The 18,202-nt window shown below is 38.5% G+C and overlaps 1 protein-coding gene across 1 annotated transcript in view; it reads left to right on the top strand.

Moving 5' to 3' along the window:
- The window catches only part of MEI4 (meiosis-specific 4 homolog (S. cerevisiae)), a gene marked incomplete at its 5' end in the record, with an annotated part of 91,179 nt that extends 79,800 nt beyond the window's left edge, over positions 1-11,379 (top strand). Inside the window, one exon of the mRNA XM_009333136.1 lies at positions 11,128-11,379. Coding sequence (XP_009331411.1) covers positions 11,128-11,379 — 252 coding nt within the window. The remainder of the gene's footprint in view (positions 1-11,127) is intronic.
- Between the last annotated feature and the right edge of the window lie 6,823 nt (positions 11,380-18,202).

Below are 18,202 nucleotides of genomic sequence, written 5' to 3'. Positions count from 1 at the left end.
ACTGGATGGATGCCTTGTGGCTGTTGTTTTTTCTTGCAGTTCCTGTACCAGAGCTTCTAGTCTCCAGGTAGGTTCACCATCCCACTTCCTCATGTCCTCCCCCTGGTCACACAGGAAGAACCACAGGGTTGCACATGGTGTGCGCCACCAGTACCCTTTCCCTTGAAGAGAAAAAGGCTGACTCTTAATAGCTGAGACCTTGGTTGGAGTGCGTGAGGAAGACCTATCCTTCTCGGCTTGCTCAGACATTTTTTGGGTCAGTTTGTCCACAGCCAAGACACAGGCCCACGTGGAGGAAGTGAGATTATCTTCGTATTCTCAGAGTTGTCTGGCCAGTTCATCTATAGTTGGTGCCTCCATGTCTGTCCAGCTCATTATCACCAGGGTGTGGGCGTATAACGTCGGTGCATTTCATACAAACTTTCACCACATGGACCGTGTGCACTGGATTTCATCCAGGTCTTTGGATGCCTGGGTGTCATCCAGGTTGTTACAGATCACCTCCACCATGGCTAATCCCTCAGATACTGGATACCTCCCTCAACATTGGTCCATTTGTTTTGCAAATTTGCAAGTTCTTCCTTGAAGGGATACCTGTCCTTCACACTTGACAGGAGTCACCGCCAAAGACTGAGGACTCCTGCCTTTTTTCCAATCCCTTTGTCAATGGCCTTGTCCTTAGCGAGGGATCCCAGCTGCCAGGCTTCCTTACCCTCTAATTCCTGACTACTGGCCCCAATATCCCAGCATCAGACTAACCTGCTGAGAATTAGCTCACCTGGTTGACAGCTAAGATCTTTTCGCATATCTCACAGCTGACTTAGGGATAGGGATTGGGTGGTTTCTTTCTCATTTATGATTTCAGTCTCTTCCTCCTCCTGTTCTTGTGACTGCTCTGCTGCAGAACAGGCTGCCTCTTCTGATTCTTTCTCCTGCTCCCTCTCAGGAGAAGCTTCTTCATTCCTTACTAAATGAGTTGGCTTCTGCTTCTATTGTTTCTTTTTACTTGTAGGGGCAACTGATACAGTGTCCGGTTTAGCCATGGTGTCTGTTGGTATGTTTTCCCTCTCTTCTCCCTCAGGGTGCTGCATAATATTGAGCAGTGTTTGGTAGATGCTGGCCAGGGCCCAGCACAGAACGGTAAGTTGTGCCTCTTTAGAATAGCCACGGCATTTTTTTTTTCAAACATTCTATCACTTCATCAGGATCCTGCAGTTGTTCGGGAGTGAAGTTCTAGAGCATTGGAGGTGAGAATACCTAGATACCTGCCCATATTCTCCCACATGCCATGCCACCCATAACCATAGTCTTATGAAGCCTGGGTCATATTCCTAAATTGCTTGTTAACCTTAGACAAAACCAAAGCAATATTCCTAAGAAATATCAATAGAAGTATTTTAACTACCCAAGGATGTTCAAGATACTGAGAAGTTATTGTAAGGAGGGAGAAAAGGTCACAGAAGAAGGTAGCAAAGGTGCCATTCTGTATTTCCTCCACAAAAAACCTCTCAGAGAAAGAAGTATAATCATTAATTGTCTCCATGAGATGGTACCCGAAGTACATTAATGGCTTCAGTACCGAGCCCAAATACCAGATTAAGCTCAAGGCCAGTGTTTTAATAACAAATCTCCCAGGCAGAACATCACTAATCACTGCAGAGCACAGCAAACTGCAAAAACCAGCACCGATCTTTAACATGTACAGCAAAAAAAAGAGCATGGTGCAGATCAGATAAACTAGTATCGAGAACAGAAGAATCAATATCGTGACACGCAACTGTTAACAGATATAAATCCCTTCTAATATGCTCTGGTCAATCTGTTATTATCTCAAACCCTTCAAGCCCCATGTTGGGCATCAAAAAGGACTGTCGTGGTTTAACCCCAGCTGGCAACTAAGCGCCACACAGCCTCTTGCTCACTCCCCCCCGCAGCAGGATGGGGGGAAGAGAATTGGAAGGGTAAAAGTGAGAAAACTTGTGGGTTGAGATAAGAACAATTTAATAATTGGAATAATATATTATAATAATCATAATAAACATTGTAATGAAAAGGAAAATAACAGAGAGAAATAAACCCCAAGAAAGACAAGTGATGCAAATGAAAACAATTGCTCACCGCCAACCCACCGATGCCCAGCCAGTCCCCAAGCAGTGGCCCCCCTGCCAACCTTCCCCCTAGTTTTATTCCTGACCATGAGGTCACATGGTATGGAACATCCCTTTGGTCAGCTGGGGTCATCTGTCCCAGCTGTGTCCCCTCCCAGCTTCTTGTGCACCCGCAGCCTACTTGCTGGTGGGGCGGTGTGAAAAGGCCTTGACTCTCTGTAAGCACTGCTCAGCAATAACGAAAACATCCCTGTGTTATCAACACTGTTTCCAGCACAAATCCAAAACACAGCCCCATACTGGCTACTGTGAAGAAAATTAACTCTACCCCAGCCAAAACCAGCACACTTTCCCACGGTTCTATTTTCCTATGAGTTTACAGGAATGGAGGCAACTCCTCCTGCTCAACTGGGAAAAAAACCACAAGAAAAACCTTTCTCTAATACTGAAGTGTTCATAACTGAGAAACTTCATTAAATTATTTTTGTTGGTTTCTTTCTCCTTTTTCCCTGATAGTGACATTGCATGCGACTGTCTGGACAGAACTTTAAATTTTTTTAAATTAAAAATATGCTTAAGTAGCCCATTTGATTTGGAAGGACCCACACTATGATAGATACTTTCACAATCTTTATTTCAGATTCTTTTCTGAAAAAAATAATAAAAACCCAACGTATTTCATGCTTCAGCTTGTGAAGAATTGAATTTTTTTATTCTAGAATAGATTTCAAAAATAACATATATTACAGAAGTGACAGTTGAAGTTTGTGCCTCATAGATGGGACTAGATAAACCTAGATATAGGTTTATACATTCCCATTATCCCAAGAAAGTTCATACATTAATTTTTTGGTTGTTCTCTCAATGAGATTTCCTAGTGGCTCATATTTTAGCTTTCTTTAACAGTATAACAGGGAATAGAATTTACTTAAAGATTTCTGTGTCTTTGTTAGGTTACTTGCAAGGCAATTGTTGTGATTCTTACTCCAAAATGGAAGCTTGAATGCTCTACTGCTGGTATATTTAATTTCTTACAATATGTTGTGGAAATCATATTACTAGATAAGAATAATATTGCTTAAGATGGCTTGGGAATTTCTTGTAATTCAGTGTGTCATATTAAGGGCTAGTAACAGATGACCCTGCTAAATGATACGTGGAAGAGGCACGATGCATAGATGTCTCGGGGATAAGCATCTTCCCCTTGGGTGATAGAATTTAAAGTGCTTGTTCTTTTTGCTATCAAAAGTATTTTCCAGGGTATGCCAAATTGTCGTGTCTGGGCAGACATCATTTTCGCAAGATTCTTACTGTTGTTTCTGAATCCTCTCTAGCATGAGGCTGGCTGGGATATCTAAGGTGTTGTTGACAAAATGTTGCTCAGGACTATAGTCACTGCACACACTGTAGCTGTAGATTCACTTGTTCCGAGAGTTTAGCTGATGGTCCCTCCTCTGGAATTTAACTTTCACAAATGTTAGTAATTCCTTGACCCTTTCTGCAGGCACGTTTGGTCTTGATCTGTAAGCAGAATTGTTGAATCTTAGGGAGCTACTTGAGAAGAAAGTGATATTCAGCATGAATAAAGATGACGCAACTAGAATTTCAGATCCCATTGAATAAAAGATCAAAATACTTCGAAAGGTTGGGGGGGGTTGGTGTAAATTTAAATAAGGAATTGTAGGTGGTGTGAATTTTGCTTTAGATACTGAAAGAGGGTGTAAATCAGTTTGAACTTTCTTGGCAGGTGAATACTGACATGGTTAATGAGGATTATGATTACTGGGAGGGATGTTAGGGAAATATGCATTTCAAAATCACAAAACAAAAAGCAATTAAAGAGAAATGCTAATCAGCTAAAAACTGAATCCTGAGTCATGGCAATTTGTAAGGTAATTACCTTTTAACCAAATACAGTAGTATTAAAATCAGAACAAAAAGATTTCTAGTAAAGTCTTTCATGCATGCCTGTCTCAAACATTTTAGAGGTGCTTATCAGCATGTTATTTAAACATTAAACGGCAATTACAGATAACCTCTTTTATCCTACTGTGTGCTTTCTTATATGGTGGATATTGTTGGTTTTGTAAATTTTCATGATCCACGCAGAGGTTATTTACATGCTTGTGGAACATCCAGTTAAAAGACTTTCCGTGTTGTTTTGAAGTAAAATGCCTATTATCCAAACGTATATGCGGCACTCCGAAAAATGTTTGTCTTGTGTTTAGGACTGGAACACAGCAATGAGTAGCCTGGATAGGGATTTCTCAAAGGAAAAATGAAGGGTCAAGAACAGAATTCCCTGTGAGAATTAATCTTCTTTGTTCATAAAATGAGAATGTATTGCCACTTGAGGAAAGAATTCAGTCATTCTTGAAATATATTTCCATTAACCTCTGACTCAGACTGGATAGGTAGAGTAAAACAGTGTTGATTTTACTGAAAACAGGTTTGTCAGCATTACCTTAGCAAACACAAAATTTACTAAATGCTGATCACTTGTTGATAGCGTTTCCAGCCAGTCACTTCCTTCTTATTTTTCATTATAATGATTTAGAAACTTTTTTCCTAAAAAGTGATGTTGTCAATATCTCTCTATTTAGGGACTTGTTTTTATAATGATATACCTGTTAGGACAAGTGTAGTGTTAAAATACTGAAAACAGTTTCAGAGAAGCATCCCTCCTATATGCAGGCATAGTGAGCACAGAAATAATTTTTTTCATTTCTGTGGACATCAGTGGCTGTTTTTAGTTTGTCACTGCCTTGTTGTTTAGTCCCAGATCCGCCTTCCTCTTAGTTCTAGATGGAGCAACCCCTTCTACTTCCAGAAAGTCAAGGCAGCAAATAAATTAAAAAAAAGAGTTGGGGTAATTGACCATAAAACAGCATACCCAGGATTGTGTGTCTCTAGAAACGTGTAAATTAAGCTTAGACATTTTCTAACAGGCATGCTCCATTTCAAACAGTTTGAAGTAGTTTGGGTAAGTCCCATGTTCTGTGTTACATGGGACATCAGCTTACACTCGCTCTGTGGCCTCCTAGCCCATGAATCTTCATTTTCTTGCCAAGAATTCAGTCTGCACAATGTACCTGCCTGTACCAGCAGTCTTCTGCAAGGAAGCAAGGAGTACTGGGACTATTTGCTGAGATGATGCGTTGGTTGGTGATAGACTATTTCAAGGTAGATACATGCTCTTTGCCTGCTTCTAACTGCTCTAAAGAATTTCTAGGAGTTTTGGCTCCTTTTGCTTCCCTGAGGAGCGGATGGGCCATGGGGGATTTTTGCTGGAAATGGCTAGATGGCAGATTTGGTGCTGTTCTGTCCTCTGTCCTCCTTAACTACCTAAGTGATCACAGCCCAGCAGCTGGCAGTGCTGCATGCAGTTCCTACTGACTCTGCTTCCATTGAAAGGCAGTATTAGCCAGGCTTTAGAAGTTCCTGTTGTTTATTACAGTCTTCCCTTTATGCTTCTCTGAAAAATATGCATGTTTTAAAAGAAGAGAAATACCAACTTTTAACACGATATTTCAGTGAAATTTGAAATAGAATTTCTTGGGACATAGAAAAGACACCTTGCTAGTTATATCACTGCTGAATAGTAAAAGTTTGCCAAGAAATGGAAGTGGCAAATGTTGCAAGAAAAAATTTACAAGAAGCAAAACTGTTAGAATATGATGGATTGAGGAGATTTGGGCAGAACACTTTTCTGCTAAAATAGCCATCTTCCAGAAGTGTCAATTTTATCACTTTCTAAACAGCAGAGGTGTATGAACACTCATCTTTCCAGTTTGATTCAAATTTGTATCAGTATGTCAGTATTTTATACAGCATTTTGTTATGTATAAGTATTTGTTGTAATATACATTTAAACTTGGTATCTCCATAGGACTAAAAAAACCTAAACAGGTGTTAACTGAATTATAGGGATAGAAAAGGAGGAAAGCTTTTTGTCATTAATCAAACATAATGGTTTGATAATAATTCTAATTGTTTTAATTTTGTCAGAAATTACAGCATTTCAGCATTCCATTCAAAATCAAAAAGAAGTTTTCCCGAGTTAGAGCTGTTTCTGGCTTATTCCAGAAAGCATACAGGTGTTGCTGACGCTTTGTGCATAGCCTGCATAAGTGTCTGAGTTGCATGGAAGCAAATGCTAGTTGCCATGAACATAATCTCTTTGTTTTCATCTAATTTGTATTTGCACTGGTAAACTATTGTCTCCATTCTGTAGGTCCTTTGAGACATAAAAGGAATAAAAGTTATTTGCCTATAGTGAGAAGGTAGCATCAGTCTTATGCATGTGAAAATTCCAGCCTCAACAGACTGCATCACACATCACTAGAAATATGAGTTGCAGCTGGTAAATGGCTTAAGAATTGTAGAGAATTTCTTCAAAGCTAATACTTATTCTCCTGTTCTTGTTTTATATTGCTGTTACTGAGAGCGTTTGAATAAATGATACAGATGTGCATGAAACACTAAGACATGAAAACAAAAACATTCTAAGTGCAAAAATTGCATGTAGAATATCACTTGGGATTTTTTCTGAATCTGGTTGAATAACCTTCAGAAATTACATCCACCATTTAGTGAAGGTTACTTCAATTAATTCTGTGCTTTCAGATCCCTACTTTTTGTCCAAAGTTTTGCTGAAGAGCCCAACTCCAAATCTGTCCAGTAAGAGAGCAGTGGCTTGGAGTTTGATCCAGGGCCATCTGATCTGTTGCTTTGCAAAGAGGAAGTATAATAAAGGCACAGGGACCTGGAACACAGACGGCTTTTTAGCATTCTGACTGTCATTGCTGCATACATTTTTGAGCAGTTTCCTTTAACGTATTAGTACTGGTTTTTGTGATAGCATTGTAAAGAAGACAGGTTAGAGAACTTCTTCCCTGCTTTCAGATTATGTAGTAAATATGTGTGCTGTTCCAGGTGGTCACCCTGTAATGTAGGAGAAGCTTGGAGAATTAATTTCAGCCAAAAGCTTTGATACTTCCTGTGTTCTGAACTTGGTGATGTAAATGTATGAATTCTGATTAGCAGATCATCAAATCCAGCCAGGACATCCTTGTACCCCTTGTTTCCATCTTATGTAAAGCTCAATCTTATAGAATTAATCATTTTAAAAAAAATATTTAACTTTGAAAAGTTTGTTTGGATTGAGAAATCATAATAAAATAATTTCAAAAGTTAAATTTAAAACTGAGGTGTGTGGAAAATGCATCTTACTGCTAAGAAACACATTTCCAAATACCTGGTGAGGAAAAATTGGCAAGGACTGATCTCACAAAAAAATAGTGTCCAAAACCCATATTGCACACCCATCTGATATGTAAAAAGAGTGATTATCTTAAAATTCTTTCTGAAAAACAGAGTTAGTGTTAAAGTTATTTAAAGTTGGTATTAATATATTCTCGAATTGTAGTCTATATGTAAGGTTTGCTTTACAGACATACCTTCTGAACTTTCTGGATGGACTAGCTGTGTGTGTGTGTGTGTGTACAGGTACACACGCCACTACCCGCTTACACACATTGGTGAGCGAGATGAATAGGTCTGTTATTTGACTGCACTATTAGGTAACAGTAAACGTATTCCTCTACAAGTTCTGTGGCATAAATTTACATTGGCAGTAATTGCATCAATTAGTGCTTCAAAAGACATCTAACAAAAGAAATGGAGACACGTTTTGTTGAGATTATTAAATGGGTTGGAAAGGTTAATAAGCCTTGAGCCAGAAAATGTTTTAGACTGATTTTTTTTTCCTGCTTTTATAAAACAACATTTTAAGGTGTATTTGTCCCCTGAAAAGCAATTACCTCAAAAAAAAAACTTCCTCCTTGCCATCAGACTTACCCTTTCTGTTCAAAGTCTGTGTGGCTAAAATAATTTTCCTTTAGTGCAGTAGTATTTGCAGAGGAAAGAGAATTAGTTAGCTTGTGGTTGCTATTATCCATAATCAATTATGGATAATTGATAGTTTACTGAGTTGCAATTAGTTGCGCTTTTCAAGACCCACTAAAAGCGACACAATTTCTTAACTGCTTGGAAGAGCCTGAGGTTACGGGGATAAGTGAAGTGACATAATTTGCCTTTCTGAAACATTTTCTATTGATTCCTCATGTGAAAGGAAGATCTGAGTGAATTTACAAGGCCAACACTTAAAAATCAAACAGAGGTTTTTGGTTGTAACATTGTGCTTCTGATATCCAAATTACAGGAACTAGAAGCATAGCATTTCAATTTATGTTTCTACATAGTCATTTTTCTGGGCACAGTCATACTTCATCACTGTAAAGAGTTTCAGGGCATAGTACATCTGAGGATCTAGTTTAGAATGGGATGAATTACATCTTGAAAGCCACAGTTGCCAAAACTCATACATCTAATACCCCACTGTCTGCTCTAAGGTGGTACTCCTGGCTTATAGCTGCTGACTCTTACGTAAAGCTCTACTCATGCACATGCCTTGGATACCCTTGGACATCCAAAACGACAATAGATGTCTACATTCAAGCAACTGAGTCCCACCCCCTGCTTCCCTCTGTTTACTAAAACAGGAACCAAGGATAACTATCTCAGCTTGTTGATGCCTGTGTGTTGTGGTTTAACCTCAGCCGGCAACTAAGCACCACACAGCTGCTCTCTCACTCCCCCCCAGTGGGATGGGGGAGAGAATTGGAAGGGTAAAAGTGAGAAAACTCTTGGGTTGAGATAAAGACAGTTTAATAGGTAAAGCAAAAGCTGTGCACGCAAGCAAAGCAAAACAAGGAATTCATTCACTCCTTCCAATCGGCAGGCAGGTGTTCAGCCATCTCCAGGAAAGCAGGGCTCCATCACGCGTAACGGTTACTTGGGAAGACAAACGCCATCACTCCGAACGTCCCCCCCTTCCTTCTTCTTCCCTCAGCTTTATATGCTGAGCATGACATCACATGGTATGGAATATCCCTTTGGTCAGTTTGGGTCAGCTCTCCTGGCTGTGCCCCCTCCCAGCTTCTTGTGCACCTCCAGCCTTCTCAGTTGGTAGAGCATGGGAAGCTGAAAAGTCCTTGGCTAGTGTAAGCACTACTTAGCAACAACTAAAACATCAGTGTGTGATCAACATTATTCTCATCCTAAATCCAAAACACAGCACTGTACCAGCTACTAGGAAGAAAATTAACTCTATCCCAGCCGAAACCAGGACACTGTTTGATCAGATGACTCCTACACTGAAAGTCTTAAGAGCAGACTTTATAGGCCTTTAGAATCATCTATTCCCTAGAAATTCAGGAAATCATTAATACTGGTTATTTTCTGAACTTAGAAAGCTGTAATTTAGTCAAATAAGCAAAATAAATACATTTATCTCACCAGTATTAGTTAACGGTCAAAACAATCAGTGTATAGGCATGGTTGTCCTAGAGGCAGATGCTTGGTATTTGAAGAAACAGACTGTCTTGTTACCTCTTTTTTAGAAGGAGATTTTCCCTATTTATGCAATTTGATTTAAGGACTTTAAAAGTATGCAGATACTTAATACTGTCCTTTTTTTTTTTTTTTGCTGTTGTGATAAGAATTTCAATATCAAATTCTTGGCAGCAGCTTTTGAACTGCAGATTTTTCTTACCAGGTTTCAGAAAGACATAACTGGAGCATGCAAGGCTAGGGGTAATATTTTTCAGCAATTAACCTAATTTTCAAGATGTCTAGAAAACTCAGCAAAATGACTTTGCCACATTGAGGCTTTGCAATAGGATGGCTGTGGTGTCTTAGTATTGTCCCTGAGGTGGGAGGTTACCTGAAAGACATTACTCTAGGGAGCTTCAAACACAGATTTTAGGTTTAAGAACTACTAACTCAGAAAAACAAAGTGAGCAATCCCTGAGCCACCGTCTACTGCAGAGGTAGATAGTAGCAGCCTTACCTGAGGAAGGTAAAGTGCTGTCTTTTTGTCAGATTCTAGTGGAATCAAAAATTACTTCCATTGTTTGTAAAAACAACTATTATGTAATAAATTTCACACTTTGGAAAGTCTAGCAGTATGCGGTTTAGGGTGGGTAAAATGATTTGATACTGATTCATAGACCCTTGTTGAAGCCTAGACCCATGTGGCTTTGTACCACAGGCCTAAACAGTTGTTTAGGCTCGCTAGAGCTATCAGCGTATTTTCTAAAATATATAATTAATTTTCTAGCAGCTATGATTTTACATTTCAGCTCTGATCATCTAGATACTGTAATTGCAGCCTTGTTCAGAACAAGGTCATTTCATATTAATGGTAGATTTTGCTGTTAAGGACACAGAATTTCATTCCAGAGAGACAACTCCCCAAGGTTTAAGTTTTTATCTTACCAGTTATTCCCTATTTATGGCAGAGATTCTGAAAGCTTCAGTTTGAAATTGCAGTTTCAAAACACAGGACAGGTAAATTTATATTAGATAAAGCTGTACGGCTTTTAATGAATTATTAGTTTGGTTGGTGAACTTATTTGACAAACTGACACTTCCACTTCGTAACTGACTCAGATATGTAGTACTGGCTTGTGTTTTTCCTATTGAGATTGAGAATTTGGACTTTTTATTTACTTTCTAGGGGTATCACTTGAATAGATGATTGTCTGTATTTGAGAATAAAAAAATTTCTTTTTTAATTTTAATTCCACCAATTTTAATTATATGCCTACAACAAACAAAGCTTTTGTTGTTGTTGTTGTTGTTGTTGTTGTTTATCTGTAGATCATTATTGTATGTCACAGCCTATGGATAATTAAGTAGAGAAAACCCTCTTTGACTCACGAAGAGGAGGTTATGTTGACTTTTCATTTGGTAGTATGATGGAGAGTTAGTTGTTTGGCTGTTACCACAAAAAAGAAAATGTTTCTTAGAAGTAATCATACTGGGCGTATAGCCGTTCTGATTATATAAATACTACTGCAAATTTTAACATTATTCCTTAAACTGTCATCTGAGATGGTGGACTGCAGAAGCATTTTCACACTGTGCTTATGTATTGATTTTTCTTTATTCCCAGATCCAGGACATGTATGACATTACCCAGTATGAGAATATTTTTCTTTTGTGCATGATTCTGGAACAACTTCTTCAAAATGAGACAGAAGAGAGTAACATTTCAAGCTCAGACTATGATGGAGAAGAAAAAATCAAATTTCTGAAGAACCTTGATCAAATTATTCTTCACCTCTCAGATGAATTCCCTTTGTTTTCTTTATATTTATGGAGAGTGAGTGTTCTTTTGAACTCAGCTCAAATACAAATTGATTAAAACAAGCAACCTGCTTTTTAACAGTGCATTTGTTGTGGGATTGCATTGGAAAATTTTTGAGCCAGACAGGAAAATTGTCGTTATTGGAAAACATTTACTTTAAACTACTATGCTATACAGCAGTTTCAGAGATAATGCAATTTATTTCGAATTTTAAAGATAGAAAAAATGTAATAATCCAGGTGCCGTTTTGAATAAATGCTGTTTCTCATAATGGAAAACAATATGTTGGTGTTTGCATACACAGTGAAAATGGCAACAAACAAAGTTGTTTCAGGTGATGTTTAAAATAAGCACTATGAATTTTAAAGTCAAGACATAACGTGTGTAGAGCTTCCAAGTTAGAAAACTAATGCTTGTCTTTTAAGAGTTGTATAGCTTCTGTGTGCTTTAGAGACAATGGCTGGCTGGCAGAAATAAAAATGTTTATTTTAAAACTTGGTAACTTATCACTACAAATTCCTATAGGACAGACTTAGTTTGTGATTTCATCAAAAGAGTCATTACATGAGCAAAATAAAATCTGGTGCTCAGTTTTACAACTTTCTTACATTCATTGTATACTGCTTGGCTTTACTTGTGTATGAACAAGTGTAGGCACAGTAGGCCTAATTTACTCCGAGTTGACTAATGACTTCAAAGATTTAATCTGAATAAATTTAACTCCTTTAATGATTACTTTAAACCTTTCTGTTCAAGTCAATTAATATTGATAAAATCCCCTTATGTATTATCTGATTTTTAAATTTTTATTTCTGTGTGATGGAATTATATTCATAATTAACATATTTTAACAGAAATCAACTTAAACATAAAAGGCCTTTAAAATATGAGTTCGACAATACCTTACCTGATCCAGAGTCTTTGATAAATTTAGAGGGTAACTATTATGATGAATGGCGTTTCTTTCTAATAGATAAACAACATTTTAGTTTTGTTATGTCTCCTAGTAGTGTATATTCACCGTAAATATAGAACATTTTTAGCATTAGTCAGATCCATTTTTATGTCAGAAAAATTCTCTGAAATACCCCTTTTTTAATACTGTAAATAATTTATCTTGTTAATTTGAATGCATTTCAGATAATAAACCTGTGGGTTTTGTGTATATATAAAATATATTAGTATTTACAAAACAAGTTACTTTGATGTTGAATTGGCTCCCCAAAGAGATTCTTATTCTTGTTTAGACACTGGCCACTGTTCTGTTTCTTAAACTTCGTATTTGGTATGTCATACGGTAACATTTCTGTAATGCTTTCTTTTAGCAAACTTTCTTTCAGCAAACTTTCTTTCAACAGAAATGTTTGATTTGCAAAACAAGTGTTCCTGAATATTCACATTAGAAAATCAGATAAGTTTAGCCACATTAAAGAAAATAAATAAGTATGTAAGTTTGGTAGCCACTCAGGAACTACTGTGCCCTTTTTGTTACTGCTTTACTTTTTGTCTTTGTTTGTTTGTCTCATTAAGGTAGAGGATCAGTTCTCCCACCTTCCTCCACAGCGCTGAAAGCATGATTACAAAGAGCAAGGAAAGGAATAAACAAAAGGAACTGGTATCTGGTTGATATAATAATTTTCGTTTTCATATTTTAAAAAAGCTTCATTCAAAAGTATTTTGTAAAGAAAAGATACAGAACACAGGAGTATACTGGAATCTGTATAATAGCAAAATGTGTATTGTTTCAAGACTCCTGTTCTAAAGAACAGTTTCAACACTAGATTGCACACCACTGCGTATTTGCTGATCTATGGGCAAACAATATTTTTGTTATTAGAAACAACTCGGGCACAAAGGGACACATATTTTCTTCTTTGCATATTGTAGCATTTTCTCACCAGCAAGCTCTCTACACCACTGGAAGAGCAATGGATATTTTGGCAAACACACACATGCATCCTTGATAAGTTTTGAAGTAACTGCTGACTTGAGACATGATTTTTGAAATCTTTTTCACAGCATACAGAGAGAGAGGGTTTGTGTCCAGAGATGGAATAACTACATGGCACTTACGCTCTGACAAAGATTTGAAACAGTTTGTTATGCAACTTTGAAAGTGCTGGGGCAGAGTGAGGGTTCCCCTTATAATGCCATTGTAGCAATTTAGACACATACTAGCCTCTCTGCAAAAGTGCTATTAACTGGTCACCTGGGCTCTCCTTGTCTGTTTCAGTGCAAAATTAAATAGTGCAGTTGAACCACATTAGTGAGCATATCTCAGCTTTGGTGGGAGCAATAACCTCTGCAACCAGAACAGTTATTAGACAGATTGTTGTCTCGTGTTTCTTGAGATTTTTCACAAAGATGGGACTTGCCTCAAGATGAAGGTGCACAAAGGTAGACGTGTGCATTTAGACGTTTCCATGTGGTTGGGATGTCTAAGCTATGAAACACTTACAAAGTACCCTGATGTTTTGGGCTGGGTCTCCAGCTGCTACCCCAAAGGACTGCAGATCTTCTGTAAGTCCTGTGCACATTTTCTCTCTCCATGTAGATGCCTCTGATACCCTGGAGCATCTTTAGTGGCACTGTCACTAAATGTGTCTGCTTAGGCAACTGAATCGAGCAGTGATGATAGCATGAGCTTAGATATGTAGCTCACTGACACGAACATGCATTTAAGTGTCTTAATGTGAGAACTAAATCCCACCCATGTGATACCTTATCTGTTTTTAGGAGTAGGAAATCCTAGTTTAAGTCCATGCTTTTCAGACAATTTCTGCTCTTGTCCAGTGACTGTTAGATGTAACTTGAGTAAACATCGCTGTCTTTAGTTTTGAAATAAAACAGGATGACTGAGCCAGTCCCTGGAGTTAGCTGTTACAGGTGAGGACTTGCGACCTGGTTGGAAGAAACCTTCCTGCAGCTTGGACTTTAACTAAGTCTTAAAGTACTTACTAAATAGGTATGTCAACATCCAACTTTTACATATCTGGCCTCCAGAGAGGAATCCCAAATCCAGAGAAAGTACCTATGGTCTTTGCTGAGTGGAGACTATTAGATGTCTCAAAAGAATAATCTCAAAGTCCCATGTGCTGAATGTAACATGTCGTAGACCTAAAGAATAGGAAGCACTAAAAAAAGAACTTGGTCTGACCTGTCATCACTCCCTGGAGTGTTTCACCTGAGTTACCCTTACAGTTTTAGAATTAACAGTTCTAGGATATTTCTTTTGTCTTGCTGATTTCCTTTTCGTAAATATATGTACTTTAGAATTTGGCAAAATGCTAATGTTCTGCAAATGCAAATTGTTCAGGCTTTTATATACATATATATGTATATATATACACACACACATGGTTGAATGATATATTTACATGATTGAATTAGCAGTGCTTATTAATTAGTAGCCTAATAGTGGTTTATGATTTGGTAATTTGTTACTTTGCCACATGCTTAGCTTCCCAGGTGACTATGTTTTGTACCTGTCTCCATCTGTTTTAAAAAGAATTTTATGGTAGAGTGTCTCTTTTTATGAGAGTGGAAAAATTATGAGACAAGGAAAATAAATTCTTATTCTAGTGCTGCTCCATTGACTGTTCTGTTCGCTAAAGAATTTTACATGCCTGCTAATGGCAGCAGTGGGTGGGATTTTGAAATGAACTGGTTCAGGATATTTTTGTAAACTTAATTTGGAATCTTTTTATAATCTGTTTGTGATTTACTGATTTTTTTTGAGGTAGTTATTGCTTGAATATGTTGGTAATAGTGGAAATTAAATTGGACCTTATTTTAATCCTGTAATAATCTTTAATTTTTTCTTTTAGTTATCTATGCATTACTAGCTGATACAGAGTAACACTTTATAGTTCACTGTGGTGCAACATTCAGCTGACGTTCATATGATCATAGGAGAATTTGGGTTGGAAGGAACCTCAAGAGGTCTCCAGTCCAACGTCCTGCTCGAAGCAAGGTTAGCTGTGGGGTCAAACCAAGTTGCCTGTTGCTGGTTCAATATTTAGTTGGGTATTGAAAACCTTCAAGGACAGAGCACAGCTTCTCTGGATAGCCTACTCTTCTGCTTGACTGTCTTCATGATGAAAAGATTTTTCCTTATATACAGTCTGAACCTCTGTTGTTTCATTTTATGCTCAGTGTCTTTAGTCTTCCCACCACCCAGAGCCTGGCTCTGTCCCCTTGATACCTTCCCTATAGGCACCAGAAGCTGCTGTTAGGTCCCCCTGAAACCATCTCTTCCCCAGACTGAACAAGCCCAGCTCCCTTAACCCACCTCACAGCACAGATGCTCTAACCCCAGCCATCTTGGTGGTTCTCCATTGAACGCACTTCAGTTTATCAACATCTTTTTACTGGGGGCCCAAAATGGGCAGCAGTAGCCTAGATGCAGAATAACAAGGTCTGAGTAGAGGGGATTAATCCCTTCCCTAGATCTGTGCTCCTGCTGACACAGCCCAGGATGCTGTTGGCCCTTGTTGCTGCCAGGGACACTGCAGGCTCACGTTCAGCTCGCTGCCCATCAGGGCCCCCAGGGGCTTTGCCCACAGAGGTGCTCCCCAGCGAGGCACTCCCAGCCTTTATCACTGCAAGGGGCTCTTCCTTCCTAGGTTGGACATTTTGCACTTGTCCTTCCTGAATTTCATGGTCTCTGTCAGCCCATTTTTCCAGCCTGCATCAGTCCTTCTAATGACAGCCCTGCCCTCAAGCATATCAACCAGGACCCTCAATTTGGTGTCATCTGCAAATTTGATATGGGTGCACTCCATGACATTCTCCAGGTCACTGATAAAGACGTTAAACAGGACACATCCCAGGATAGCTCCCTGTGATACTCCACTTGTGACAGGCATCCAGGTAAAGTAAAACCCATTAACCACTACAGTGTGAGCTTGACCAGCAAATCATTTTTTTACCCACATGGTTTTTCACCCATCCAGACACATCCTATCCTTGCCTTGCAAGGACATTGGCCAATTCTGTCAGCACCCATGGATGTAGACCACTTGATTCCATGGACTTATATGGGCTGAAATCTTGCAAAGAAATACTCTAACTTGATCTTCAGCTACTCCTAATAGTTCCTCTCCTTGAACACTTTCACTAAGCAGAAAGGCCTAGGAGACCATTGAAGATCTGTGTCTGCCATCACTAAAAGTTTCATCCTTTGTAAATCCTTAATTTGATTGAAAGCCATCTGTGAAATGCCATGATGTAAATCATTTTGAAAGTCATCAGTAATGTAATTAAGTTTATCTTTGCATTTCCAAAGGATCTAGCTTTGAAATTTCAGAATTAACATCAGATTTGTATAAATTTTTTTTAATCTGAAATTCAGTTCAACTTAGCCTGTTTTAAAAAGCCATGGGTTTGGAGGTGATTAATATATGTTCATATTTGATTGATCTAGGCAAGGGAATTTAGTCTTTAGATCTCTTGCTGGTATGGGAACCGAGGACTCAGAATAACTGTTTCCGTCAAACCAAAAAAATCTTACAGCTCCTGCTTTTTTATTAGTTCCACAACCTATGAGCATGTCTGGCCTGCAGGCACAACTAAGAGGACCAAAACAAAGTTTACTTCTCAGAGGTGGAAAGCCCTACTCATAAGTTGTTTTACACTGCAGAAGTGCAGGGCGTTCTCCAAAACTCCTGACTGCAAGGGAACGCCGCAGTGCTCCTTGTCTGTGAGGTAAAATAGCAGTGACTTCTGAGTAAGGGTATTAAAAGCACGGTATTTACATGCAGAACCTCTTGTAGCTCTTCCACAGTTGTAATTCCTTTAGCTATCTTCAGCGTCCTGCGACAAGGGGAGAAGCAACTCAACCTAAAAAATAGACTGGGGAGAAGACTGAGGAGGGAGGTACAGATGAGCAGGAACCTTTGACACTGTTAGGGGTGCTAGGTGAGATGAGGAGTATGGGAATATCGGATGGCTGGGCGACAAAATGAGACACAATGTGCAGAGAGATCAGTACTGTAAAAAACCCATCATTTAACCTTTTCACAGAGGAGAGGGAAAAGATGAGCAAAATAAGATTGTTTTTGAGCTAAGGCATTGTCACCTCACTCCCTCACAGACACAAATCTGACTTCAGTTTCAGCTTCTTCAGTTCCTACCCCTTAAAAAACTCTTCTGTACTGTAGTGTCCCTGCGCAGATTTCAGTAATCAGCTTGAGGGAGAAGTAGTTAAGAACTACAGTCAGGTGATAATCAAAGGACTACATTAACATTAGCATCTTACTCTGCTTCAGTTTAATAGTGAAAAAAGGGCAAGTTTTAAAATAATTTTAATTATTCATAATGCTAAGCACAAAACCAGGAAAAGCAAAGGATGAAGTTTTAGAGGTTTTCCTTCAGTGTCTGCTTTCATTCTCTGAGCAACTGTCCATATACGTGTGTTTCGCTTTAGGGCTCAGAGAAGTTTTGCCCAGCTACATACTTGTAGCTTTCCTGGTTTGTACTTTTTGTTCTATCGCATGCCAGAAAGAGTCTTTTTCGGTTCTGCAGTTCTTAATTGCCTCGATTTGAGTTTCTGCAACTTCATCCAGATGGTGTGCCTCACTTAGACCTTCTTTAAATCACCTCCCCCTTATATAAATTGTTTCACCCTTCTTAACTGTGTTTCCCTTTAGTTTTCCCTTTTTTCTTGTCAGTAAATTTACTTAGTCTGCACCTGCTTCTTTAATTAAACAAGCAAAGTTAGTTTTCATCCTTGCTTTAATTAAGCCGTTCCTTAAGCATGGTTTCTTCTAAACTTGCTGATTTCAAATTCATCCCAAATTCTTTGCAGTTATGCCCACCATTAAAATAATTATACTGAAGAGAGGCTCATCCTTGAGAAGAGCACTGTTTGCATATCACC

Source organism: Pygoscelis adeliae, unplaced genomic scaffold, assembly GCF_000699105.1.
Source record: "Pygoscelis adeliae isolate BGI_AS28 unplaced genomic scaffold, ASM69910v1 Scaffold57, whole genome shotgun sequence".
Lineage (NCBI taxonomy): Eukaryota > Metazoa > Chordata > Aves > Sphenisciformes > Spheniscidae > Pygoscelis > Pygoscelis adeliae.
The sequence above is the reverse complement of the archived record's forward strand: the minus strand, read 5'-3'. Positions and strand labels throughout refer to the sequence as shown.